The sequence below is a fragment of the Scyliorhinus torazame genome, chromosome 17 (assembly GCF_047496885.1).
Source record: "Scyliorhinus torazame isolate Kashiwa2021f chromosome 17, sScyTor2.1, whole genome shotgun sequence".
NCBI lineage: Eukaryota > Metazoa > Chordata > Chondrichthyes > Carcharhiniformes > Scyliorhinidae > Scyliorhinus > Scyliorhinus torazame.
The window spans coordinates 30857299-30884479 of record NC_092723.1 but is presented as its reverse complement, the minus strand read 5'-3'; the positions used below and the strand labels follow the sequence as shown (position 1 = coordinate 30884479).

At 46.4% G+C, this 27181-nt stretch overlaps 1 protein-coding gene across 3 annotated transcripts in view; it reads left to right on the top strand.

The window, feature by feature from the left end:
- LOC140393814 (plexin-A2-like) overlaps positions 1–27181 on the top strand; it is a 582987-nt gene that overhangs the window by 538328 nt on the left and 17478 nt on the right. For all 3 annotated transcript variants that reach the window (XM_072480284.1, XM_072480285.1, XM_072480282.1), the window contains 3 exons: positions 8144–8243; positions 9137–9327; positions 10339–10508. In XM_072480284.1, coding sequence (XP_072336385.1) covers positions 8144–8243; positions 9137–9327; positions 10339–10508 — 461 coding nt within the window. The remainder of the gene's footprint in view (positions 1–8143; positions 8244–9136; positions 9328–10338; positions 10509–27181) is intronic.

Below are 27181 nucleotides of genomic sequence, written 5' to 3'. Positions count from 1 at the left end.
TCCCAGAGTGTTAAAAGAGATGGCTAGGGAAATGGTAAACGCACTAGTGATAGTTTATCAAAATTCACTAGACTCTGGGGTGGTCCCAGAGGATTGGAAAGTAGCAAACGTGACACCACTGTTTAAAAAAGGAGGTTGGCAGAAAGCGGGTAATTATAGGCCGGTAAGCTTAACTTCGGTTGTAGGGAAAATGCTGGAATCTATCATTAAAGAGGAAATAGCGGGGCACCTGGAGGGAAATTGTCCCATTGGGCAGATGCAGCCTGGGTTCACAAAGGGTAGGTCGTGTCTGACTAATTTGGTAGAATTTTTTGAGGACGTTACCAGTGCAGTAGATAACGGGGAACCAATGGATGTGGTATATCTGGATTTCCAGAAAGCTTTTGACAAGGTGCCACACAAAAGGTTGCTGCATAAACTAAAGATGCATGGCATTGAGGGTAAAGTGGTAGCATGGGTAGAGGATTGGTTAACTAACAGAAAGCAGAGAGTGGGGATAAATGGGTGTTTCTCTGGTTGGCAACCTGTAACTAGTGGGGTCCCTCAAGGATCAGTGTTGGGCCCGCAGTTGTTCACAATTTACATAGATGATTTGGAGTTGGGGACCAAGTGCAATGTGTCCAAGTTTGCAGACGACACTAAGATAAGTGGTAAATCAAAAAGTGCAGAGGATACCAGAAGTCTGCAGAAGGATTTGGATAGGTTAGGTGAATGGGCTAGGGTCTGGCAGATGGAATTCAATGTTGCCAAGTGTGAGGCTATCCATTTTGGGAGGAATAACACCAGAATAGATTATTATTTAAACGGTAAGATGTTAAAGCATGCTGCTGTGCAGAGGGACCTGGGTGTGCTGGTGCACGAGTCGCAAAAAGTTGGTGTGCAGGTGCAACAGGTGATTAAGAAGGCTAATCGAGTTTTGTCTTTCATTGCTAGAGGGATGGAGTTCAAGACTAGGGAGGTTATGCTGCAATTGTATAGGGTGTTGGTGAGGCCACATCTGGAGTATTGTGTTCAGTTTTGGTCTCCTTACCTGAGAAAGGACATATTGGCACTGGAGGGAGTGCAGAGGAGATTCACTAGGTTGATCCCAGAGTTGAGGGGATTAGATTATGACGAGAGGTTGAGTAGACTGGGACTGTACTCATTGGAGTTTAGAAGGATGCGGGGGGGATCTTATTGAAACATAAAATTATGAAGGGAATAGATGCGGGCATGTTGATTCCACTGGTCGGGGAAAGCAGAACTAGGGGGCATAGCCTCTAAATAAGGGGAAGTAGATTTAGGACCGAGTTTAGGAGGAACTTCTTCACCCAAAGGGTTGTGAATCTCTGGAATGCCTTGCCCAGTGAAGCAGTTGAGGCTCCTTCTTTAAACATTTTTAAGAAAAAGATAGATACCTTTCTAAAGAATAAAGGGATTCGGGGATATGGTGTACGGGCCGGAGAGTGGAGCTGAGTCCACAAAGATCAGCCATGATCTCATTAAATGGCGGAGCAGGCTCGAAGGGCCAGATGGCCTACTCCTGTTCCTAGTTCTTATGTTCTTATGTTTTTATGTACCTCTTCATTCACCTGAGGAAGGAGCTGCGCTCCGAAAGCTAGTGATTCCAAACAAACCTGTTGGACTTTAACCTGGTGTTGTAAGACTTCTTACTACACTGAAGAGTTCTAGTGAGAGGATCTCCTTGGTGAAGAAACCGCGCCCTCAGCTGCATGTTTCCCACTGAGGCCCCTTATATAACGTGAGTGCCGTTGTATAGCCATGTTACTCGCTGCTGCGAGCACCGGAAAACATGTGGCTAAATGCACTCACTATGGGACCTTGTTTCATTTTAGTTGAATCGTGCCGTGTTCCCTTTTAGTTGAATGATGCCGTATGTGTCAACCATGGCCGTTTCTCCCATCGCCTGTTAAATTCTTGCCGCATGTCTATTATCATATTATCTATGGAAAATTGTTACCAACTGCATTAAATATTGGGAAAATAAGGTGTGGCTTTGCATCCATTCGTGGACCAGGCCAATTCTCACTCTTTGATATTTCTTTGGGGAAGTGCTTTGTGGTTAATCGCATCGTCCTTCAGGGCATAGTTGTGGTATTCTGGTAATTTAAAGTTTTAGGGCTGAATTCTTCCCCGCCCTCCGCAAAATCACCACGGGTGAGACGCGAATAATAGAAAAGTCCTTTGACCTCGGGCGAGATTCTTCAGTCGCCGGGCAAGCTTGGCCTGAGAATCCCGGCCAGAGTGTTCTATCTCTGCAAAAGTGAGTGCAGCATGTGCTGGGACTTCCCCTTCAAGAATCAGTGCTATTGTGTGGCTGTATAAAGTGGGGACAGTTGAACATTATTTGTATTTGCTTACATTTATTTTTGCCAGCAGTCTGTTGCGCATAATTCCTGATTGGTGCAGTGCAGGCTAGTGTGCAAGTTTTCTGTTGGATTACAGTTTCTGCTGTGAAAAACAATAACCTGGCTCCTCCCTCAGGAGTGAAGCCAAGGCAGCTGCCAATCTAGAAAACCTTCTGATAGGAACTGTAATTAGCCTCTAATTGATCTCGAGGCCCATTTATTTTGGGCCACCTCCCTAAAGATATTACCTCAGCAGTGACCTTAAAAGGACAGAGAAGGTTAGTAACTAAACATTATGACTGTGTTCCATATTGCAATTTATAAATCAGTCCTTGGGATTTTTGGTCAGCTTCCGTTCTGTCGCTATTGCATTACCCCCCCCCCCCCCCCCCCCAAGCAGAGCCACCATCCATGGAGTTAGATATAACTTTTCTTTGTAATGCCGGCTGCCATGTTCCTTGCCCTGTGTCCAATAGAATTGCTTGCTGCTTCCATACTAGCCTCGCACTGGAATCTTCCACCATCCCTACTGCACATAGCTCTCTGCTCTGATTGTCCTTGACATCTGTCTGCCACTACATTGTTCACTCCCTCCATCTCATTTTCCCCAGTCTCCCCTCCCAGTCTGCAATCAACACCAAGGATGATGCATTCATGAGTATGCCTTTGCTCATGTGCTGCACGGTGGCGCAGTAGTTAACACTGCTGCCTCACAGCACTGAGGTCCCAGGTTCGATCCCGGCTCTGGGTCACTGTCCGTGTGGAGTTTGCACATTCTCCCCGTGTCTGCCTGGGTTTCACCCCCACAACCCAAAGATGTTCAGGTTAGGTGGATTGGTCACGCTAAATTGCCCCTTAATTGGAAAAATGAATTGGGTATTCTAAATTAAAAAAACAAAAAAAGAATTTGCTCGTGCTAACTTGTGGATTCACAGAAGCTGCAATTATCTCCTGCAATGGCTTCTCACCCTAGACCTGCACGACAACCTCTGGAGCTTCCCAAGGATCTGTTCTTAGCCAAAGCATATTTCTCATCTACAATCTGCTCCTCAGCAACATCACCCATAAGCGTGATGTCAACTTCTGTGCTGGGGCATTTTACTCTGTTAAACTTGTAATCCAGAGAACATGAGTTCAAGTTTTACCATGGCCGTTTGAAAATGCCATTTCCGTTGAATAATAAAGGATGGTAAAAGTGACTATGAAAGCAGGGACATTTTCATAAGAGACCTAGTTGGTTCCTTCATGTCCCTTAGAGGAGGAGACTTGATGTCCTTACCCAGTCTGGTCAATATATGACTCCAATTCTGTGCGCAGTCCCTGAAGCAGCCTGGTGAGTAATGTGGTTGCATTAAAACTGCCGAAGATGAAAGTCCACCATCCCTTTGCAATGTATACTACCCTTTTCTGTGATGTTCAAATTCTGAGAATAAATTAACAATTTAAACTAGAGTCTTTTTCAACTCTTGTAAAATGGGGAATGTGCTCATTATGTGATTAATTCCAATATGCGATATAAGGATTCTGGCATAATGTATACGTTGAAAGCCAGAATCTTTACTCCGTTCTGTTTCAGCCACTTCTGATTTGTGTCAGTGGGAAATGCATGTAAAGCAACAGTGACAAATATTGATGAATGAGCTCCTTTACTTGTATTACCCTAAATATGTATTTTTGACATTTCTAAAATTGGTTCAGATTCGGAGTTGGTTATTGCCAAGTATTTTTCACTTTTTAGTGAGCTAGCACAGCAGGAAGGAATGTTCCTTTAATGAGTTGATGGATATTTCAATGGATTTCCTTCCATTGCAGACAGCTCACTGCCAGACAGCACCAATCTCCACATGTCCTTCATCCTATTAATTACAAAGCTCAGTAAACTTAAAATCTCATTTATCTTTAAGGGCTATCTTTGGGGGGGGATAAAAAATTTGCAATCATTTTTTCCAAACAAGAACAAAATCTAACTGATTTATTCACCTTGAACTATGGGGCGCCATCTATCGACCTCGGGACATGGGTAAATTTTGCGAGAGACCCAGGTGGCATGTTACAGGCTGGCAGTGCCCAGGTGTCATCATGCCCGTGTCCAGGTGGCATCATGCCCGTATCGGGGATTGGGCCCATGGGGGACTCTGCTCTTATGAGGTGTGGTGCGGGGGACTCGACCCCCTTATTGATGAGTTGGGACGTTGGGAGGTTCCGAAGCCACAGTGGGGAGGGGGGGGGGGGGGGGTGTTTAGAGATCGGGCAACATTTACAAATGCTTCCCCGATTACTCCCTGCACTGGCGAACGGAGCTCATTAGTGCAGGAAACGGGACTCAGTGCAACCTCAGCGGGACGTTACTCGCCGAGACCCAGAAATGAAGCAAAGTCCCATTTAATAGCGGGGTCGTACTCGACACTGCCAGCGCAAGGAAACAACCGGCTAATCGCGCTCGCCACAGGACTCCGTTTCATTTCAGTTAAATCGCGCCCATAGTATTTGCCTGTGACTGCATGATATTGTTCTGACAATAATTATGCAGAGCTTGCTCCAGCATTTTTGCCTGCCCAAACAAAACTGATTTGTCCAAATAAATTTTCATTAAAGCATTACTGCTGTATGTTTGTCAAAAGATCCATGTCAGCTTACACTTGACCTGTAATCTTCAAACATGGAGCTTAACGATGTGCGGCATCTTGCAGTCTGCAGTCTTCCAATGTATTGTTCTGTTACCCGATTCTGATTCTCGATTTTCTTCTAATTTTCCTAATCTTTATTTGCATTTGACACTCTTTAGATTGAACAGAGCATGACAATGCTCCCCATATGCTTAAGAATGTATGCTATATTCATAGAACAAGCCAAAAATGCCTCCTCATCATTCCTCTGATGTGGCAGTGGATATCTATTATTTTCTACACCAGCCATGTATGGTTATTCAGTGGTGGGCAACTTGCGGCCTGGGAGACACACGTTCTGGGTTCTGAGTGTGGCCCAGAAGACATTATGTTGACCACTATCCACGTGCAGGGTTACCACATTCCTCTGGTTTCCATCGCGTAGCTTCTTTCCTATCAGTATGACTGAAGTGATGTGCACACAAAGCGAGGGCAAATGAAGTGAAGTGTGTACTAATTGCTCACAACATTGACTGTGAAAGCAGCGCATTCCCTCTGTGTCCAAAATGCAAATATTTCTTCTGTTTTACCATTTGAAGTTGATAGTTCTATTAATATATAAATCGTTAAGCATCCATCACTCGTGAAACATTCAGCGTGTATTAAATGGATTTGATAATATTCATGGTGCATGGTTGGTGAACAAGCCTGATTTTAAACTTGCCGCCCACCAAGATGAAGGAGTGCCACTCGTGTGGCCCATTTACTACCTAGGTGGCCCATCATTGTTAGAGACAGTGGGCAAAATTCTCTGTTTGAGAGACTATGGGCGGGATTCTCTGCTTGCCGATGGCAAAATCGTTTTTACACTCGAATCGGGTGGTAGCACCACTTTTCGGATGCTCCGCCCCCACAAAAACGGCGTCAACGCACGCCACACGCAGTTGCAAGAGCGTTGGCACGTCATTGGAAAGGGCCTCCCTGGATGCTCCGCCCCCAATGGACCGAGCTCCCGACGGCGTGGAACACTTATCCTTTTATTATTTGTGAACCTTGCATGGCGGCTGCAGACTGTGTCCAGCACCGCCACGGGCGGCGGGGAGGTTGGGGGTGGTCCAGGTGTGGCGAGGAGGGGGTCCAGGGGGTCACTATCTGGCAGGCCAAGTCCGCGCATGGCCGGCGCCATGTTATAAGACGCGACCGCTGTATAGGTCGCCGCCGTGCACATGCGCAGCCATGGACCTGGCAATTCTCCCGGTGTTTATATCGGGAACGCTGGAGGTTTTACTTGGCTCGCTGTTAGCCCCACCCATTTTTTTCATCATAAAACCAGACGGGTCTCCGGTCATAGCCTCGAAATCGGAGAATCCAGCCCTACGTTCTCCCGCTGGATCTGAATTGCATTTGTTGCAAGGGATTCCCTTGGAGCGAGCGACCTGATAGTGAGGTCCTGCGGCTGTCTACCCCACCGGCCCACCATGTTCTGTGTGAAATTCAGTGACACACCCAGATTTTCAGGGCCACCCCATCCCCCTCCAGTACAGGGGTGACCTGGTACCCCCAGCAGAGACGCCTAAATAAATGGACCCCCTCCCCAGAGACCCCCTAAAGAAAGGACCCCCTCCCGAGAGACCCTCTAAATAAATGGATCTTCTCCCCCCCCCCCCCACCCCCCCACGGAGACCCCCTAAATAAAGAGGTCCCTCCGAGACTCCCTAGATAAAGGGACCCCCAGAGATCTCCGAAATAAAGTGACCCCCAAAGAGACCCTCCTCGGAGTCCCCTAAATAAAGAGAACCACCCTCCCTCCCCAGAGATCTCCTAAGTAAAGAGACCTCCCAGAAGAAAGACCCCTGTCAGTAAGCCCCCAGAAGTGAGACCCCTGTCAGGAAGCTAGAGAGCAGTCTAGATGGAGGCAGTAGAACATTAACACTCACCTGGGCAATACCCTGCTGGCTCAGATAGAGGAAGCAGCACCTGCCAATTCCTGGAAGGAGAAAACCAGTCAGCTAGATTTAACGCCCCCCCCCCCCCCCCCCCCCCCCAGATCTTTGAGCTGCAAGCCATTCATTCATTTCTCTTTGATATTGATTTTACAAGGCTGTGACTGACAGCTTCCACACGCTCCCAGCTGTCAGCTTTGGTCCATTCATCTCCCTACACGTTTGAGTAGCTCTAACTGCAATGTGTATAAACATCAAGTTTTACTGGACAGGTCTTGGACCACACATACAGAATTCAGTGCATTCCAATCACCTCCCTTCACGCTTGAGTAATTTTTGAAGTGGTCAGCTCGGAATTTGACAGCCGATCCTGTTTTATTCACTACCACTGGACTCTCAGCCTCACCGGGAGCTCTGCTACCGGCTGCAAGAGGCGGAGAATTTCACCCAGTGTGTGACTCACCCAAATCCGATTTTGAGTTTTTAAAAATAAATTTAGAGTACTCAATTATTTTTTTCCAATTAAGGGGCAATTTAGCGTGGCCAGTCCACCTAACCTGCACATCTTTGGGTTGTGGGGATGAGACCCATGTAGATATGGGGCGAATGTGCAAACTCCGCACAGACAGTGAACCCGGGTCCTCAGTGCAGTAGGCAGCAATGTTAACCACTGCACCACTGCCACCCTGTCCGATTTTAAGTTTATCCATATTCTGGTTCTCATTTAGCAAGCAAATGAGGTTAGAATGTATTCCAATTGCACATCCTAAATATCAAAAGAAAGTATTGCAATCAGCACTTCCAGCTAGACCTCTGGCTCAGTGATATTTGCCCTCATGTCCAAATGAAAATCTTTAGTGAAAACCAAGCAAAATAACTTTTAAGTATGTTTGTATGTAAACGCGAGGTGAACATGGCATTTTGAAACAGATGGTCCTTGTATTTGTTTTCATACTGCTAAAGTACATTTTATGATTTTGCAATTGTTTGATTTTGGTTATTCATGTTGGGATTTAGGAAAGTAATTTGAAATGCACTTTTGTAGGGGTGGTATAAAATTACTCCCATGTCCGAAGGAGCGAATTATGGATTGAAAAATTCAACTGCTCCAATATTCAGGGCCTACCTACGTTTAGGCGGACACAGAGAATATGCATTTGACTGTTGTGAAGGCAAATTTTGTGGACACCGAGACACTTTGTTTTGACCACCTTGTTATTAAATATGGTATTAAATTCCTCTGCAGGTGTCCGATCGTTCCGTTGTTGCTCTGGTTCCTAAACAGACATCTTCTTACAATGTTCCAACCACAACCAATATGTGTCGGACATCCATTAGCCGCTATGGTAAGTTAAGATCCTAGCAAGTTTCTGAGCTTCTTGTAACATAATTGAGTTCACTAAATTATATTTGTTTATTCTGGAGGTACTGGCATGAACTATAATTGGTGCTAGTTATAAAATCCAAAGGAATGACTAACTACGCTTTTGCAGCCACTCTCCCCAGTGCACTCCGTATCATCAGTGACTGACCGTGACGTGGCCTTTGTTCACTGTAGCAGCATAATGGTTTTTTTGGTTCCTTTTGGGATTGTGGCTCTGGACAATCCACTCGTTATCAGCGTAACTTCCCACTCATGAGGTATGCAAAGCAAATTGAAGAATCAAGAGTTTGCAACAAGTCTCTTTGACTCCTGTTGAATTTAAGCCTTTTGCACACCGGGGACCCAGATATATAAACCTGTTTGTTCCAGCCTTTCCTGTATATCCCTACCATTATTACAATAAATCTTGATCATCTGGAAATATAAAGAATGACTTTCTTTCAAGAGCTAGAACATAGTTTATATTGCAAACGAGAAAAGAATGATTGGTGTTTCAAGCTCAGAATCATGTATTGTACAGTACAGGAAGCAAGGATGTAACAATGTAATGGTTACCTCTACAACTACCATTCAGCACCTTTAGAACATGAGAGAGAATAATTGGGGAGTAAATTGTGACTTCTCTGCTCAGAGGAACAAACTGTATTAATCTTTGTACTCTGCAGTAAGTAAGCTCAAGTTGAACTTGTGTGGGACAATATGCTCCCACGTGGTTTTAATTTGTTGCTAATTTCACACTGTTACAAAATGGTAGGATGCCAAGCTTTTATCTTTGAGGTTCATTGCTACATGTTTCTATTTTTACAATGGTTATTTGATTTGAATTGGAAAACTTCTGTCTTTCTTTCATTCCAGACTCCACTTTACGCTACACTGGAAGTCCTGACAGCCTCCGTTCTCGGGCCCCAATGATTACTCCAGATTTAGAGAGTGGTGTTAAAGTGTGGCATCTGGTAAAGAACCATGATCATGGCGACCAGAAGGAGGGTGACCGTGGCAGCAAGATGGTATCTGAAATCTACCTGACAAGACTGTTAGCAACAAAGGTACGAGAAAGAAATGCCTGGATTAACGGCAGTTCTCATGGACACAGTTGGGGTGGTTGTGGGGAAGAGGTTCAAAATTATGCATCAGGTGCGCACACCCCGAACTCAACTGGGGCAAAATAAGCCTGGCTAAGGCATTTAAAGTTTAGATGCTGTTCAACATGTTAACTTCACAGGTTAAGGCTGGACTTTTCCAGTCCTTCAGGCCAGCAGGATCCCATCGATGTGCACGCTTTGAAGGGGGGGCGGGGGGGGGGGCGGGGGGGGGGGGAGCAGCGTTGGATTTAAAATGGTCAATTACATTTATTCTCGCTACATCTTCAGATATTCATTGTTCAGCTCGGTTGTAGTTTCTATTTTGCCTATTATACTATGGTGGGATCTGCAAGTTTATCACTATCCAGAAACTCAAGATGATTGCAGGCATCGTGCCAATTTTAAGATGGAAGGTCCACCATGTAGACCATTGCACAATAAACATCATTTTTTCAAGTCTTATTATAGAAAGACATTAGCTTTGGCGGCCGTCGCTTCAGCTGCCTGATTTCCCTCCATAAAGGACTCCCTCTACCTCCCTGTCTTCCTTTAAGGGGCTGGTTAGCACAGTGGGCTAAACAGCTGGCTTGTAATGCAGAACAAGGCCAGCAGTGCGGGTTCAATTCCCGTACCGGCCCCCCCGAACAGCCGCCAGAATATGGCGACTAGGGGCTTTTCACAGTAACTTCATTGAAGCCTACTTGTGACAATAAGCGATTATTATATTATTAAGCTTCTCCTTTCAGGCCAACCATTTGACTACATTTTTGCCCAATTATCCCATCACATTGTCATGTGATTCAGTGTCAAATTCTGCTTGATGGTTCTCCTGTGAAGTCCTTGGCAAGTTTCATTAAACTAAAGGTGCTATATAAATTAAGTTCTGGTTGTTACATGCTAATAATATATCAGATTGTTCTAAGAGAACAACTTAACAATTAAGTGCATACTTCTTCACTCCTGTTTTCTTCACAGGGCACACTGCAGAAGTTCGTAGACGACCTGTTTGAGACACTGTTCAGCACAGTACACCGTGGTAGTGCCTTACCACTTGCCATTAAGTACATGTTCGATTTCCTGGATGAGCAGGCTGACCGACATGTCATCCATGACACAGATGTTAGGCACACCTGGAAAAGTAACTGGTAAGTGATGCGATTGGCTGCTTCATCTAATCATGGTAACACTCGCTGGGACCAGTAATGCAGGCCCTGGGCAGCAGCCGCAGACCTTGAATTGAATGAGCAGAGTTTATCCTTTTTAAACTGTACATGATGCACTGGGGGGGTGCTGCTGATGGAATGGGACTTGGGGGTTATGTGTCAGGAGCCAACTGTTCCGGAATCCGTTTTTATTGCGATGGGACATGGGAGGGCAACAATGGCAGTAGTGTACTTTGACCTTTTGAGGCGCTTTCAAGGTAGCGGGTTGGGCAGATCTTTAGGCAAGACTAGACACCACCCTACAAGTGCGTTTATGGTTGAGCACACAGTGAGTAAAATGCTGTTCAGGCACCTAAAGTGAATTATGGGGAGATTCCACAATGCAAACATTTTTACAGCCAGAGTGAGGCAGCGCAGTTTTTAAAATAGCTCCACTTATATCGCTGGCTGTATTGGGCCAGATGGTGCCTATCCTTGACCTTTGGCCTCTGTGGTACAGGTTGTCTATAATCACAATATCACCCCTATATCTTTTTCCAAATGTTTGCACAATTTTGTCTTCTCTCCATATTTCCTTCAACAGGAGGAGAGCAAGTCCCATCGCGTTCCTCTTCCACAAAAATGCAGCGGCAAGCTTGGTCGCAGCCTGAGAACTTGCTCTATTGCATATGCATTGCAGAATTTTAGCAGGGGGCAGAAGTCCCGATCATCCACTCCAACAGCAGTGGTAGATCTTCAGCAACACAAATTTTAAGCCTTTTCCTGGAGCTTCTGCAGAAAGTCTGCCAAAGTTGTGGTTGACATTCCGAATAACCCTCCACAGAAATTAGAGAGTCTCTATTTACTTGCCTGTAGTCTGCTCACTTGCGTCCTGCAGACAGGAGGGAAAGATTGTTGGTTTCAGAGTGGTTCAGTGATTTAGCTTGTAAGTGAAGTGAGCCAGAAATGGTTTGTTTCATAGAATCACTCAATTGTTACGGTGAACCATCGTGCCTGCAACAGTTTGAAGCTGCCTCCACCACACTGCCAGGCAGTGCATTCCAGACCCCAACCACTCTTGTGAAAAGGTTTTTTTCTTGTATCGCGTTTACTGCTTTTGCAAATCAGTTTAAATCTGTGGCCTCTTGTCTTTGATCCCTTTGCAAACTGGAGCAGTTTCTCCCGATCAACCCTGTCCGGTCCCCTCATGATTTTGAACACCTCTATCAAATCTCTTCTTAGCCTTCAGCTCTCCAACAACAGTCCCAGCTTCTCCAATCTATCCTCTTAACTGACGTTTCTCATCCCTGAACTATTTCCATGGGCGCAAAGAGTAAACTGGAGAACTGGGGCGACATTCTCCGGTATCGGCGCAATGTCCGCAGATCGGTGCCCAAAACGGCGCAAATCAGTCGGGTATCGCACCGCCCCAAAGGTGCGGAATCCTCCGCATCTTGGGGGGGCCGAGCCCCAACCTTAAGGGGCTAGGCCCGCGCCGGACTAATTTCCGCCCCGCCAGCTGGTGGAAAAGGTCTTTGGTGCCCCGCCAGCTGGCGCGGAAATGACATCTCCGGGCGGCGCATGCGTGGGAGCGTTAGCGGCCGCTCACGGCATCCCCGCACATGCGCCGTGGAGGGAGTCTCTTCCGCTTCCGCCATGGTGGAGACCGTGGTGAAGGAAAAGAGTGCCCCCACAGCACAGGCCCGCCCACGGATCGGTGGGCCCCGATCGCGGGCCAGGCCACCGGGGGGGCACCCCCCGGGGCCAGATCCCCCCCCCCCCAGGACCCCGGAGCCTGCCCGCGCCGCCTTGTCCTGCCGGTAAGGTAGGTGGTTTAATCTATGCTGGCGGGACAGGCATTCTAGCAGCGGGACTTTGGCCCATCCGGGCCGGAGAATCGCGGGGGGGGGGGGCGCCAACCGGCGCGATTCCCGCCCCCGCCGAATATCCGGTGCCAGAGAATTCGGCAACCGTCGGGGGCGGGATTCACGCCAGCCCCCGGCGATTCTCCGACCCGGCGGTGGGTCGGAGAATCTCGCCCCAGATTCCTGACAGTCTAACTGAAAAAGGGAAAAAACTTAGTGAACTTTAATAAGAAATCACGGGTGATCCAGAGTCCATGGCAGCACTTTCTGAATAAATGGCAGAGTGTTACTCTCGCCGAGAAAATCAGTGCAGTTCTCACCGGCCCTGGTGGCTCGGTCTACCGCAATTTACAGGCAATTAGAAGAATTTTCTTTTCCCCCACGTGGAAAATGCCACACCTGAGGCACCAAGAGTCTGACTCACCCGCCCAATGGGCCATCTGAGCTCCTTAATGAAGGCGACGCTGCTGTCAAACGGCTCCACTGCACTTGCTTTTATTCATGCCAGGAGGCTGGCAGCGAGGAAACCAGTTCCTCGATTTAGGGAAGAGGCTTTCACCCGTATGCTGGATGCTGCGGCGGAGAAGCAGGTTACAATATACCCTCGGGCTGGCAGGAGGCCCCGACCCCGCAAGTTGACAAATCCCACCTGGGGACAGTGACAGCACTGGTCAGTGCCAGCAGACAAATGCCACTCGGACGGTGGGAGCACTGGTCAGTGCCAGCAGCCTGACCAAGAGGACGTGCGTGCAATACAGAAAAAAGATTAATGACCTACTCCCATCAGCCAGGGTAAGTGCACTCCACCCTGCATGAATCGCACCTGGTTGTCGCACACCTGTTTCCCATTGATTTGGTGGAACCTCTTCCTGTTCATTAGGGCATACCCTGAAGCCATGGGACTCAAAGTGCGACATGGGGCAGTCAATTGCCCCTCCACCTCTAGCAGATCGGCTATGTTGCCAAAGCACTAGCCCTCTTGACTTGCTGGGTCAGGTTCAGGTTGAAATGGATAAAGTCTAAAGTTCTTGCACAGAGTGCATCGGTGACCTCACGGATGGACTCTAGCCGGATACCTGCAAAATGCCATAGATGTTACCTTTGAAGCCCTGGAACAACCCCGTACAAACTTCGGGCTGCCCTGACCTTTACAGCCACAGGGAGCGGATGTTCACCGCTACGCCAAGGTGGCAACGATGTGGCACAGGTACCACACAGTCCCCCTGGTGAAGTAGAGTCTTCTACGGCACTTGTGTCCGATAGCTCCATGAAGGACATTTGGGTACGACACACCCTCGATCTCCTGCACCTTTGTGACCCCTGCATGGGTGGTGCGGCCTCTGAGACTGCTCTGTGGCCCCCTGATCTTCTGCCGCTGGGTCTTCCCTGGGTGCCACCATGCGTTGCTACTGGAGTCTGTGCTCCTCCAGCGATGTAATAAGTTGTTTAGCTAGCTCTACTGGCTCAATACTGATATCAGTATCGGTTAGCTGCGAGGGATGGGAGACAGAGTGTCAGATTGGTGTCGCAGCCCGATAGCATCAGTACCTCCCCTGACCAATTGGCCTCACAGACCTGGAAGCAGCCAGTCCCACACCTTCTCTGGCGGCTACCGCTCATTCACACCTCAATTGCCCTTGAATCTCCATTGCAAGACTGATCCCGGCCTATGCCCTTGCCCAATCAGAGCCACATTTGGGCTTTCACGTCTTTCAGCTTGAGCCCTTCCACCCTGTCTGGAATTGAATTCCCTTTATTGTTTTCACAGGCTGTGAACAGTTGCAGAATGTCAAGTATCCCACCATGCTCCCTGAGTCTACTCTAAGGCTGTTAATGTATATATATTTTAATACCAACCCTAATTGTCCCACTTCATCTCCAGCTGGCATCAGAGCTGGAGGTTGAGGCTCTTCTCATTGCTGGTTCCACTCTTGACTGTCATTTACTCAGTGCCATGGTAACCATCTGAGTGGTTGGCTGGTCTGATCAATGAGGGGCTCCCCGCACTTGTCACAAATGTGGACACTGTCAAATCCAGTCGAGCGGATCTTTCTTACTGGCGCTCTCTGGAACTTGCAATTTTATCTAGTTTACAACATTGTTTGTTTTGACACCTTCTGTCAATTTGGGGAGATCCAAGGCTACACCGAGGTCTCTGCTCAGGAGAAAAAGACTGGTTACGGCCGACGAACATCAACTCGAAGATTTGTTCACCGCTGAGCCTGTGATCGGGAGCCGGATTCCTCCTGACCCACAAAGTGGTGTATTGTTGCTCATAGCCAGAGACCTTTCCCCCACGGTTCTTGTGCGACAAGATCGTAACACTGACTCCAGTCTCCAACTTAAAGTTTGTGAGATGGCCATTAACCGATATGTCCGCACTCCAGAACTAAAATCAAGGATCTTTGACCTCACTTTAAGCAGCATGGTTGTGTGCCATCCTGGTCTGCTGCCTCATGCGTGAATCTGCTTGAGACTTTCTGTCCGTTTTGACGTTATGGCTATTCACAGCTTCCCAAGTGTCCTATTCAGTAACGTTGAAAGCATTGGGGTTAAATTGCTGGACGTTAATTGTGCTTATTAGGGCGCTTTGCTCCACAGTGCTGACATAGTTGATTCCTCGTCCTGCTATTTATATTGATGGCCATTGGATTTACCTAGTAAAGCAATGTTTTCTTGTTCAGCTTCTGACCTTTTAGCCAGACTTGAAGCAATCGTGCATCTAAGGAATCACTTTTTCCAAATTCCACAATTTTGAAATTGATCTGGATCTTGGATATGTCCAAAATGATCTAGGGGAATGGATTTCTGATCCACCGCTAAAATGTTTAAATCGCAGGTTCAGCTTTAAGATGTTTCTGAAAATCCAAGAAGGCTCCTCTGTGCTGTTATGTACAAAGGGCTTTTCCACACTTTCCAATTTTGGCGGGCTCCTACAGTAAGGGCGATCTTTACATTTAAATCGACTGGTTAGAGTAGCGCAATGTTCTCTGATCTTGGAAGTATCGAATCCTGACTTTTTTTCCACTGGTGATTTCCTTTGGTGCATTTGCTTTTTGAGCTTTTCTTCAGGTCAGAATGCTGATTTGATTTTTCCTACAATTTTCCAGGATTTAATTTTCTTCTATGAGGTTTTGAGTCGTTACAATAATGTATGGTGTTGTGCGTAGTTTGGTAGATCTTAATATAGTATTGATGGTCTTGAGTAGTTCAACAGTAAGTATTTATTAACTACTAGAAATTATATACATAGGTACACTAAAAGTCCAAGCTAGCAGCTGTCTCCATGCTTGCTTCTACACACTGCCCTGTCCAACACGTTACTCAACTTTAGGTGCGAGTCATCGAGTCACGACAGTGCAGAATGAGGCCAGTTGGCCCATAGAGTCTGCACTGATCCTCTGAAGAACACCATACCTAGGCCCACGTCCCCACCTTATCCCCGTAACCCAGTAACCCCACCTTACCTTCTCAGACTTTAAGGGGTAATTTAGCATGGCCAATCCACCTAACTTGCACATCTTTGGACTGTGTTCTCTGTGTGGGCGACACTGTATTCAGTATCGCCCGAACCGGCTGAGGTTATTCATAAAGGCCCGCCTTCTTAATCTTGCCCGTCGCCTGAGGTGCAGTGATCCTAAGGTTAAATCATCACCAGTCAGTTCTCAAAGGGGAAAGCACCCTATGGTCATCTGGGACTGTGGTGATTTTACCTTTACCTTACTGTATTTAGTCACACTTTAACCCTTTATGTGCCAGACCCTTAAAATGGACTCACCCTTTGTTCAGATCCATTCATGACCTTGCCCCTCCCTATCTCTGCTATTCCTGCATTGTTAAACCTCCCACGACCTCTGCGTTCATCCAGTTCTGGTGTCTTGTGCATCCCCACTTCCCTTCACTCGAGGATTGATGATCATGCCTTCAGCTGTTCAGCCCTAATCGCTGGAATTCTCCCTCGAAACTGCTCCTTTTCTTTATGCACGTATCATACATGTATATGCAAAAGCTATATTTACAGTGAAGTGGAACAGATTGAAGCTACTTCCTCAGACTTCCATCTTAATTTCAGTATCTGTGCTTTTAAACCTCCGTTGTCACTCTGGTTTATAGATGAGAACATTTTCAGAAATGCAGCATCTTGGATTTTAACTTCACCCAGCATGCCTGTCACAAAGACCACTTATTTTCTAACCGTGCATGCAATATTGACCTCCACTATTTTCCCTGTCAGTCAAGCTGGAGATGTTTGTGTGGGGCAGGTGAGGAGGGTGAAACACGTGTAAATCAAACCTTAAAACGTCACAACCATATCCAAATCAAGTCTTTGTTCTTTAAACTACATTTTACAATGAATTTAGCTTTTAAAATGAGTGTATTTTCAGATGTAATTTTGCAATACCACTGATGTGAAATGTGAAGATTAACAAGTCTATTGTAAATCTCTGTCAATGGAGGTCACTTACTTTGGAATTCTGAACATGTATGTTCTCAGTGTTTCCGTTAGAAACACACAACCTAGGGTGGCGCAGTGGTTAGCACTGCTGCCTCATGGCGCCGAGGACCCGGGTTCGATCCCGGCCCCGGGTTAGTGTCCATGTGGAGTTTGCACATTCTCACCGTGCCTGCGTGGGTTTTACCCCCACAACACAAAAAGATGTGCAGGGTCGGTCGATTGGCCACGCTAAATTTCCCCTTAATTGGAAAAACATTTTTTAAAGGAAAAAAAAAAGGAACCTACAACTTTTAAGTTTGTTCACTCACTTCACGCAGATGGTGTTTGAGCCATGTCCTGATTTTATGCTTTGATTTGTAAACTATTTTCTATTGTTCCTGATTCTGTGTTTTAAGTAGTAATTGTTTTTAAAAACAACATGAAAAACCCAAATATAGTGGCCGCGATTCTCCAAAATGGCGAATAAGTGTTCGAGCCGTCGAGAACACCGTCGCGTTTCTGGACAACGGGCACGGGGACAACCGATTCTGGCCCCCACAGGGGGCCAGCACGGCGCTGGAGCAGTTCACGCTGCTCCAGCCTCCCTTCCCGACGGCAAATGGGTGCCGCGCCAAACCGCGCATTCGCAGGGGACTTCTTCAGCGCACCGGCCCCGACGCAACATGACGTGGGGGTTCAGGGGCCGGCCACGCAACAAAGTAGGCCCGGGGGCTAGAGGCCGGCCCGCCGATTGGTGGGCCCCGATCGTGGGCCAGACCCTATCGGAAGCCCCCCCCCGGGGACGTACCCCCCCCCCCCCCCCCAGCCCGACCCTTGCAGAGTTCCCGCTGGCAGCGACCAGGAGTGAACGGCGCCGGCGGGACTCTGCCGTTTCCGCGCAGCTGGACAGCCCATCCGAGCGGGAGAATCGGCAGCCCGCACCGCGCCAAACGTGCCGGCGCAAATGGTGCCGATTCTCCGCACCTCGGAGAATCGCGCGCGGTCGATGTGGTGCTGTTGTAGCGATTCTCCAGCCCGGCGCGAGAATCGCGGCCAAAATCCCAGTATCAATTTTTAAAATGTGCAACATTTGAAACTTCTCCCCTTCTGCCCACAAGCTAACCAAACCACAATCATAATCACAAACCCTTTTATTCATCCACTCCGACTATATGATTTGCTTCTAAATAACAACATCAGAATGGTTTGAAGAGTACTGATAATGAATACACTACAAATTATTATTCCAGGTAAAACAACAAGTAAATGCATTTCTGTAGTGGCTTGAACACAGTAAAACATTTAAGGAGTTTGGAGCATGGGCCGGTCTAAGAGAGTGCTGTAATAATCAAGGTTGGAGGTAACAAATGGATAAAGGTTTCAGCTACAGATGGGTTGTGTCAAGATCAGAGACAGGCCATGTTATATAGAGTAGGGAGGGTGTTGGTTACAAAATAGTGCGTTCAGTAGGTTAGCTAAAAGTTATTATTAGCAAATCGAACTATTTACACGTGTACAGCAAGGAGCTATCGCCATAGTTAGCTCTTTGCATGTCTCTGCTCAATGCCACACTGACTCCTGGGTCTGGGTCATGTGCCTTTTTACATCACTGTGGATGGTACTGTACGGGCCCCAGGGTAGCACAGCGGTTAGCATTGTTGTCTGCGTGAGTTTCCTCCGGGTGCTCCGGTTTCCTCCCACAAGTCCCGATAGACGTGCTGTTGGGTAATTTGGACATTCTGAATCACCCTCCGAACAGGCCCCGGAATGTGGTGACTAGGGGTTTTCACAGTAATTTCATTGCAGTGTTAATGTAAGTCTACTTGTGACAATACAGATTATTATTATACTCAGTCCCACATTAACTATGTATGTGCCAAACCCTTACAGAGGTGGAAAGTGCATTCGTTGTAGTGAAATGGATATGGTGTTGGGCTTTCAGCTCCGGGTCATCTAGGTTGACAAGGTTGTGAACGGTTGTGTTCAGCTTGAGATTCTGGCCATGGGGAGGCAGGATGGAATGAATAGCCCAGGAGCAAAATCTGTGGAGGGGACCAAAAACAATGGCTTTGGTCCTCCCAATATTTAGTTGAAGGAAATTTTGTCTCATCCAAAACAGGAGGTAGGGCCAGCAGCCTGACGACACCATCTCCATGGAGGGGTGAGGAAAGGTGGTGATGAAGAAAAACTTGGTATTCGCAGCATGTTTATGAAATCTGATCTATTTTTGGATGATGTCATCAAGAGATGGCATGTGGACAAGAGTTGGGGGGGGGGGGGTGGGTGTGGAGGCGACCAAAGACCCTTGAGGAATACAAACCTTACCAAAGCAAGAAGCATAGCCACTGCATGAATTTCTCTGGGTATGGCGGGATAGTTAACAGCAGAACCAGGCCAGGACGGAGCTGCTCAGCTCGAGGCTGGAGGAGAATGTTGTGCTCAAATGTGTCCGTGTCTGCAGGTGGGTCAAGAAGGATGAGGAGGCATACTGCATCACAGGATGTCATTTCTGACTTTGATTCGGGTTGTTTCAGAGTTGGGGCAGGGATGGGAAGCTGATTGGAGAGGTTGAGACATTGAGCTGTGGAACAGATGGCACAGGTTTTGAAGACAGTAACACATTCAAGGACAAAAACAGAAAATGCTGGACGATCTCAGCAGGTCTGACAGCATCTGTGGAGAGAGAAGGGAGCTAATGTTTCGAGTCTGATGATTCTTTGTCAAAGCTGTCACATTTGAGGATTTAGGGAGTTGGAGATGGACGGTAGTTTGCAAAGACAAAGTTAATTTTTTTTTTTGAGGAATAGAAAGTGATGGTGGCTGTCTTGAAGGAGCAGGAGATTGTACATCAGGATAGGTCACCGACAGCTAGCATGAACGCTGGGCTGAGGAATTCCATGATCAGTAGTTTACTGGGAATAGGATTGGAAGAGCAGGAGGTGAATCTCATGGGCAAGATGAAATTAGACAGGATGTGAAATGATGGGAGAGAAACTACAGAAATATGTGAGTTCAGGGCGAGGGCAGAGGGAGTCTTTGGCTTGGCGGGCAAGCAGATGCAGTGATTATAAAGAAGCAGCTGAATGGATGGTCTCGATCTTTGCTCCTTGCAAAAATAGCTGCAGGGGAGGGTGGGGGAGGTGAAGAGAGAATATTGGTACTAGAAAAAATAGCATTGTAGTTAAAAGAAAAATACTTAAAGTGCTTCATTGCTGCTTTTGTCTGGGTAGACATAAATTTTATTCGGTGAACTTGACAGCTAGGTAGAATGGAGGAGTAATTCATGCCTGCTTTAAATGCTAATGAGCATTGAGCATCTTTCTTCTGAAGATAGGAGTGTAATCTTGAAAGTTATGACAAGACAAAGACATCAAGGTGATCAGAAATGTTCTTTCCTGTGAGATGTCCTCAGGAAGTAGCAGTTTTATTTAAAGGCAGGTGTGCCTAGAGATTGTGGAGACACTTGAAATAAAAGAGCAATATATTGGCGTTCACTCTGCTTATTTTATTACACGGCTAACTAATCTCGTACTGTGTGGCTGGAGATTTGAACCCAGGTGCTGCCTAGCATTGCTTCACCAGTGGCTGCCCATGATATGATTCATCCAACTGAATCATATATTGAGGTCATGTGATGGCAAAAGCTGGAATGGAAGTGATCTTCTGGGTTTTTTTCCCCAAAAAGAGATGGCTCTGTTATGAGGGGAAAATGAAGTGGTCAGAGTTTTGGCCTTGTTTCCACTGTGATGATTAGTTTTAAGATAGCTATGGAGAATGATAGGTCTGGCCCAAGAGTTAAAATTCTTAATTGGGGCAAGGCCAATTTTGATGGTATCAGACAGGAACTTGCAGAGGTAGATTGGGGGAGACTGTTGGCAGGCAAAGGGACGGCTGGTGAATGGGAGGCTTTTAAAAATGTGTTAACCAGAGTGCAGGGTAAGCACATTCCCTTTAGAGTGAAGGGTAAGGCTGGTAGAAGTAGGGAACCCTGGATGACTCGAGATATTGAGACTCTGGTCAAAAAGAAGAAGGAGGCATATGACGTACATAAGCAACTGGGATCAAGTGGATCCCTTGAAGAGTATAGAGATTGTCGAAATAGAGTTAAGAGGGAAATCAGGAGGGCAAAAAGGGGACAGGAAATTGCTTTGGCAAATAATGCAAGGGAGAATCCAAAGAGATTCTACAAATACATAAAGGGGAGAAGAGTAACTAGGGACAGAGTAGGGCCTCTTAAGGATCAACAAGGACATCTGTGTGCAGAGCCACAAGAGTTGGGTGAGATCCTGAATGAATATTTCTCATCGGTATTCACGGTGGAGAAAGGCATGGATGTTAGGAAACTAAGGGAAATAAATAGTGATGTCTTGAGAAGTGTGCATATTACAGAGGAGGAGGTGCTGGAAGTCTTAAAGCGCATCAAGGTAGATAAATCCCCGGGACCTGATGAAATGTATCCCAGGGTGTTGTGGGAGGCTAGGGAGGAAATTGCGGGTCCCCTAACAGAGATATTTGAATCATCGGCAGCCACAGGTGAGGTGCCTGAAGATTGGAGAGTGGCGAATGTTGTGCCCTTGTTTAAGAAGGGCAGCAGGGAAAAGCCTGGGAACTACAGACCGGTGAGCCTAACGTCTGTAGTAGGTAAGTTGCTAGAAGGTATTCTGAGAGACAGGATCTACAAGCATTTAGAGAGGCAAGGACTGATTCGGGGCAGTCAGCATGGCTTTGTGCGTGGAAAATCATGTCTCACAAATTTGATTGAGTTTTTTGAGGGGGTGACCAAGAAGGTAGATTAGGGCAGTGCAGTAGACGTTGTCTACATGGACTTGAGCAAAGCCTTTGACAAGGTACCGCATGGTAGGTTGTTGCAGAAGGTTAAAGCTCACGGGATCCAGGGTGAGGTTGCCAATTGGATTCAAAATTGGCTGGACGACAGAAGACAGAGGGTGGTTGTAGAGGGTTGTTTTTCAAACTGGAGACCTGTGACCAGTGGTGTGCCTCAGGGATCGGTGCTGGGTCCACTGTTATTTGTGATTTATATTAATGATTTGGATGAGAATTTAGGAGGCATGGTTAGTAAGTTTGCAGATGACACCAAGATTGGTGGCACAGTGGATAGGGAAGAAGGTTATCAAGGATTGCAACGGGATCTTGATCAATTACGCCAGTGGGCCGACGAATGGCAGATGGAGTTTAATTTAGATAAATGTGAGGTGATGCATTTTGGCAGATCGAATCAGGCCAGGACCTACTCAGTTAATGGTATGGCGTTGGGGAGAGTTATAGAACAAAGAGATCTAGGAGTACAGGTTCATAGCTCCTTGAAGGTGGAGTCACAGGTGGACAGGGTGGTGAAGAAGGCATTCGGCATGCTTGGTTTCATTGGTCAGAAGTTGTACAAGACATTGGTACGGCCACACTTGGAATACTGTGTGCAGTTCTGGTCGCCCTATTATAGGAAGGATATTACTAAACTGGAAAGAGTGCAGAAAAGATTTACTAGGATGTTGCCGGGACTTGATGGTTTGAGTTATAAGGAGAGGCTGGATAGACTGGGACTTTTTTCCTTGGAGCGTAGGAGGCTTAGGGGTGATCTTATAGAGGTCTATAAAATAATGAGGGGCATAGATAAGGTAGATAGTCAACATCTTTTCCCAAAGGTAGGGGAGTCTAAAACTAGAGGGCATAGGTTTAAGGTGAGAGGGGAGAGATTCAGAAGGGCACAGAGGGGCAATTTCTTCACTCAGAGGGTAGTGAGTGTCTGGAATGGGCTGCCAGAGGTAGTAGTAGAGGCGGGTACAATTGTGTCTTTTAAAAAAACATTTTGATAGTTACATGGGTAAGATGGGTATAGAGGGTTATGGGCCAAGTGCGGGCAACTGGGACTAGCTTAATGGTAAAAACTGGGCGGCATGGACTGGTTGGGCCGAAGGGCCTGTTTCCATGCTGTAAACTTCTATGATTCTATGAATGTTTTGCTTTTGAGAAGCAGCAGTTTTAATGGTTCTTGTAATATTTTGTATTTTTTTAATGCAGTCAAAGAAAGATATCTTCGGAAATGGTTTTCTTTTGGGGGCTACTGTTAAACTGATGTGGTATTATCAGGTATTGCGGTACCTAAGAGGCTGATGACCATTGGTTAAACCTAGGAGTTTACCATTGGCTGTTGATACGTAGCTCCGCCCTGACAGGCGGAGTATAAGAACCGGTGCCGTCCCAGCAGCCTTCACTTTCTGTACCAAAGCTGCTGGGGAACAAGTTCTAGTCGATTAAAGCCTTCAGTTATGAAATCACTTCGTCTTGAGTGTAATTGATCGTGCATCAACTGATAAGATCACATTTGTTAACATAAGAAATTGCTTTCACGGCAACTTCACGGGGTAGCACGGTGGTTAGCACTGCTGCCTCACATAACCAGAGCCCCGGGTTCAATTCTGGCCTCCGGTGACTGTGTGGAGTTTGCACATTCTCCCCGTGCCTACGTGGGTTTCCTCCGGGAACTCCGGTTTCCTCCCACAGTCCAAAGAAGTGCAGGTTGGATGGATTGGTCATGTTAAATTGCTCCTTAGTGTACAGGTTAGATGGGGTTGGGTTGGGAGATTGGGCCTCGGTAGGGTGCTCTTTCAGACGGTCGGTGCAGACTTAATGGGTCGAATGACCTCCTTCTACACTGTAGGAATTCTATGAAAGGTAAATTTTCAAACCCAATTCATTGCCATTCTATTCATGCAGTAAGGAGGTAAGAAGTGATAATGTCACATATTGCTTTAATTAAGTCCCATCCTTTCCTAACAGTCTGATCTTCTCAGACTGTTACTGCATTAAGTGATCATCAATTGACTGTACCTCAATCAGTCTGAGAGGCCTCCATGGAATACCAGCAGCAAAAAAGTTGCATATTGCCTCTGCCAGTGGAAATCTCTTATTGTTACCTAGGATCCTTGTCCTTTGTTTGAAGAGGTAGAGTTGGGCTAGAATTCCACCACTTGTTAAACCAGTGCATTCTGGGCAGCAGGGCAGCAGGGAAGACCTTGACTTTGCTGTGGTGCCTGTTAAAATCTCTTCAATTTTTCCTACATTTTAAGCCACCATGAGGAATTAATCCGCTTAATGAGGTGTTTGTCCTTTTACAACAGTCGCAACTTGAATTTGTATAGCACCTTGTGGAAATGCAACATTGATGGAGGGAACATCCCAAAAGTATTTTGGGGATGTGAAGGCAAAAGCATATAAGTGAAATGTATAAAGGCAGAGACAACATGGAAGAGTGAGGAAAGATGGTCAGAGAATTGGTCAAAAAGATGGGTTTTGAGAAGGTTTATAAAGGAAATGTGGCCCAGATTTGCGGAGCAGCAGCAATGATGAAGGGATTTTCGCTGTGCTTGTAAATTCCCCAAATTCTGTGGTGCTGTGAATTTAATTTGGGGTCCTCCAATCCCAGATTTTACAAGAATGTGCAGTACAGCATCCGTCAGAAAAATCTGTCAGAGTGAAGTAGATTCGGGGTAAGACAGGATGCACCCCCTTTTTTGCACACCTGCCATATGGTAAATTTAAAGGTTCAATCTTGGACTATTAGTGAATGGATGAATGGCTGAGTGAGTGAATGGGTAGGTTGGCGAGTGGGTAGTTGGGTCAGGTTGAGTGGGGGGTCATAATGAGGGGCGAGTCATGGGGATTTATGAGATCGAGTCAGTGGAGCAGCTGAGGAGGTCGGGGTTTGGGAGATCAGTTGCGCAGTTTCACAGGTATAAGACACGGTTTTAATCTGTCTTAATATTTCCTGGATAACTATGGAGGGACTGTAGACCTGGCCAAAGTCCCCGACTCTAGCTTGGAGCCAGAGACATTTGTGGAGGGCCCTGGGGAGTAGGCGAATTGCCTATTGGAAATTTAAACTTCTTAGGCAATTCCTTTGAAGGTCCATTGAGATCCTGGCGTGCATTTTAAGTAATATGCCCCGTTTCCTCCCACAGTCCAAATAGTCATGTAAATAGTTGATGACTCCTGTAATATTAATAGGCATTCATGACTCTGGAATTCATGAACTGGAGGGTGGCACAGTGGTTAGCACTGCTGCCTCACAGCACCAGGGACCCGGGTTTGATTCCTACCTTGGGTGACTGTCTGTGTGGAGTTTGCACATACTCCTCATGTCTGCATGTGTTTCCTCCTGGTGCTCTGGTTTCCTCCCACAGTCCAGGCGCAGGTGAGGTGGATTGGCCGAATGCTAAATTGTTTCTTAGTGTCCAAAATATGTCCAGGTTAGGTGGGGTTACAGGGATAGGGCATGGCAATGGGCCCAGGTAGACTGCTCTTTCGGAGGGTCTTCTGCATTGTTGGGATTCTGTGGCATGGCCTCCTTCTGCTCTATAGGCATTCTATGCTTCTGTGAAGCAAAAGGCAGCCAATGTGTGTCAACAGGGGTGGGATACTGGTGAGTAGGAATTCAAGAAGAATGGGTTTCAGGTGGCTGAGATTTACACAGTTTGGAGTTAAAAGTGGAGGTGGTGGGTTGTAGAATGGTGATTAGCCAGAAAGCGGTGTCAAAGCATAGACAGAGAAGCTGCTGCCTCTATTCTTTTGTTATGCTGCCTAATAAAACGTCCCCAAATACATTAAGCAATGATTTAGTTTATCCGAAGGTAGTGCATTAAGAATAGCAATTTTACTATATTGTAACCCTACTGGAAGAGCATTGGTTCTAATTTATCTTGTTAATTGATGCTACAAGAGAAAACGTTAAAATAGATATAAAAGCCTGTCTCCCTCCATGACAAGTTTATTCAATGACTCACGGATTCGGTGCCCAATCTGAGCAGTTACCCAATCTCCAATCAGGCTATTACAGTTGGCCTCGGCATTTTTGTGTGAGTGAAGGAAAAGTCAACCATAATTGCCAGTGTTGATGACTGTCTAGCAATATACCATGGATTGTGATTGTCAGATGAGAATGTGATTCATTGTGTGTCTTACGGCCACTCACCTTGCCTTGAGTTAATAGTTTGTCAGCTGTCAGGGTGTCATCTGAACAATGGTTAATGTGTGAGATATCAGCACTTAAAACACACTGCAACTTGAGTCCAATGCCTATTTGGGGGAATTGGGGTGGCAAAGAAAACTGCTGCATAATGGTGGGGGAAGGGATAATACATTTCTCAGCCCGCAGCTTCGATTTTTAAGCTTTTCTGTGGTACCAGAGCAAACGCAACTAGACATTTTATTTATTAGTTCATGGCAGTCACTGGCTAGGCCAGCGTTTATTGCCCATCACTAATTGCCCTTGAGAAGGTGATGTTGAGCTGCCTTCTTGAACTGCTGCAGGCCATGTGGTGTAGGTACACCCACAGTGCTGTTGAAAAGGGAGTTCCAGATTTCTGACCCAGCAACAGTGAAGGAACGGCGATTATAGTTCCAAGTCAAGATGGTGTGTGTGTGACTTGGGAGGAAGGGAAACGTACAGGTGGTGCTGTCGCCAAGCGGCTTTTACCCTTGCCCTTCTAGGTGGTAGATGTCACGGTTTTGGAGGATGCTGCTGAATGAGCCTTGATGAGTTGCCGCAGTTCGTCTTGTAGGTGGTGCACACTGTTGCCCCAGTGCATCGGTGGTGGAGGGGACGGTGAAGGGGGTGCCAGGAAGCAGGCTACTTTATTCTGGATGGTGTCGAGCTTCTTGAGTGTTGTTGGACCTGCACTCATCCAGGCAAATGGAGAGTATTCCATCGCACTCCTGACTTGTACCTTGTTGGTGATGCTCAGGCTTTGAGGAAATGGACACTCCACTTCTGCTGATCTTAAAAAAAATGAATACTTACCCTTAAAAATTCAATCAGAATTCTGCTGAGACTAATATTTATTCATTTAAAATGGGGAGTACTTTAAAAAGTAAGCTCCATGGCAGTTCTTCTCCTGTAAAGTCAAGTAGCTTTAACCCTAAGAGCGATACACTTTTTTTTCCAAAATGTTGTGTCTAATACAATGCTTGTTGCGTTTAATTGTTGCAAGTAATGCTCTTGTTGGTCATGGGATTATGAATATTATCACCTCTTATTCATCCACTTCCTGACACGTGTGTTTCCTTCTCAGATCTGTGTTATGATTAGCAGGCTGCCTTGACAATCCATTTTAAATAAATCAAGTGGTCAATCCCAATATTGATCTTACTTTCACGACAAATGTGGAAGAAGCAGATAATAAAACTAATTAAAGCTATGTTTTTTTTTCTATTTTTCTAATTACTCCTTTCCTATCATTTCTGCAACGTTGGGTTATTGCAGCTGAGGAGGGTAAATATGCAGTTCCAGTTGTTCAATACTTCAGTCCTGATGAGAACCCAAAAGGGTTTTGATATCGCAAAAGTTCAGTGCATCTTGTCAG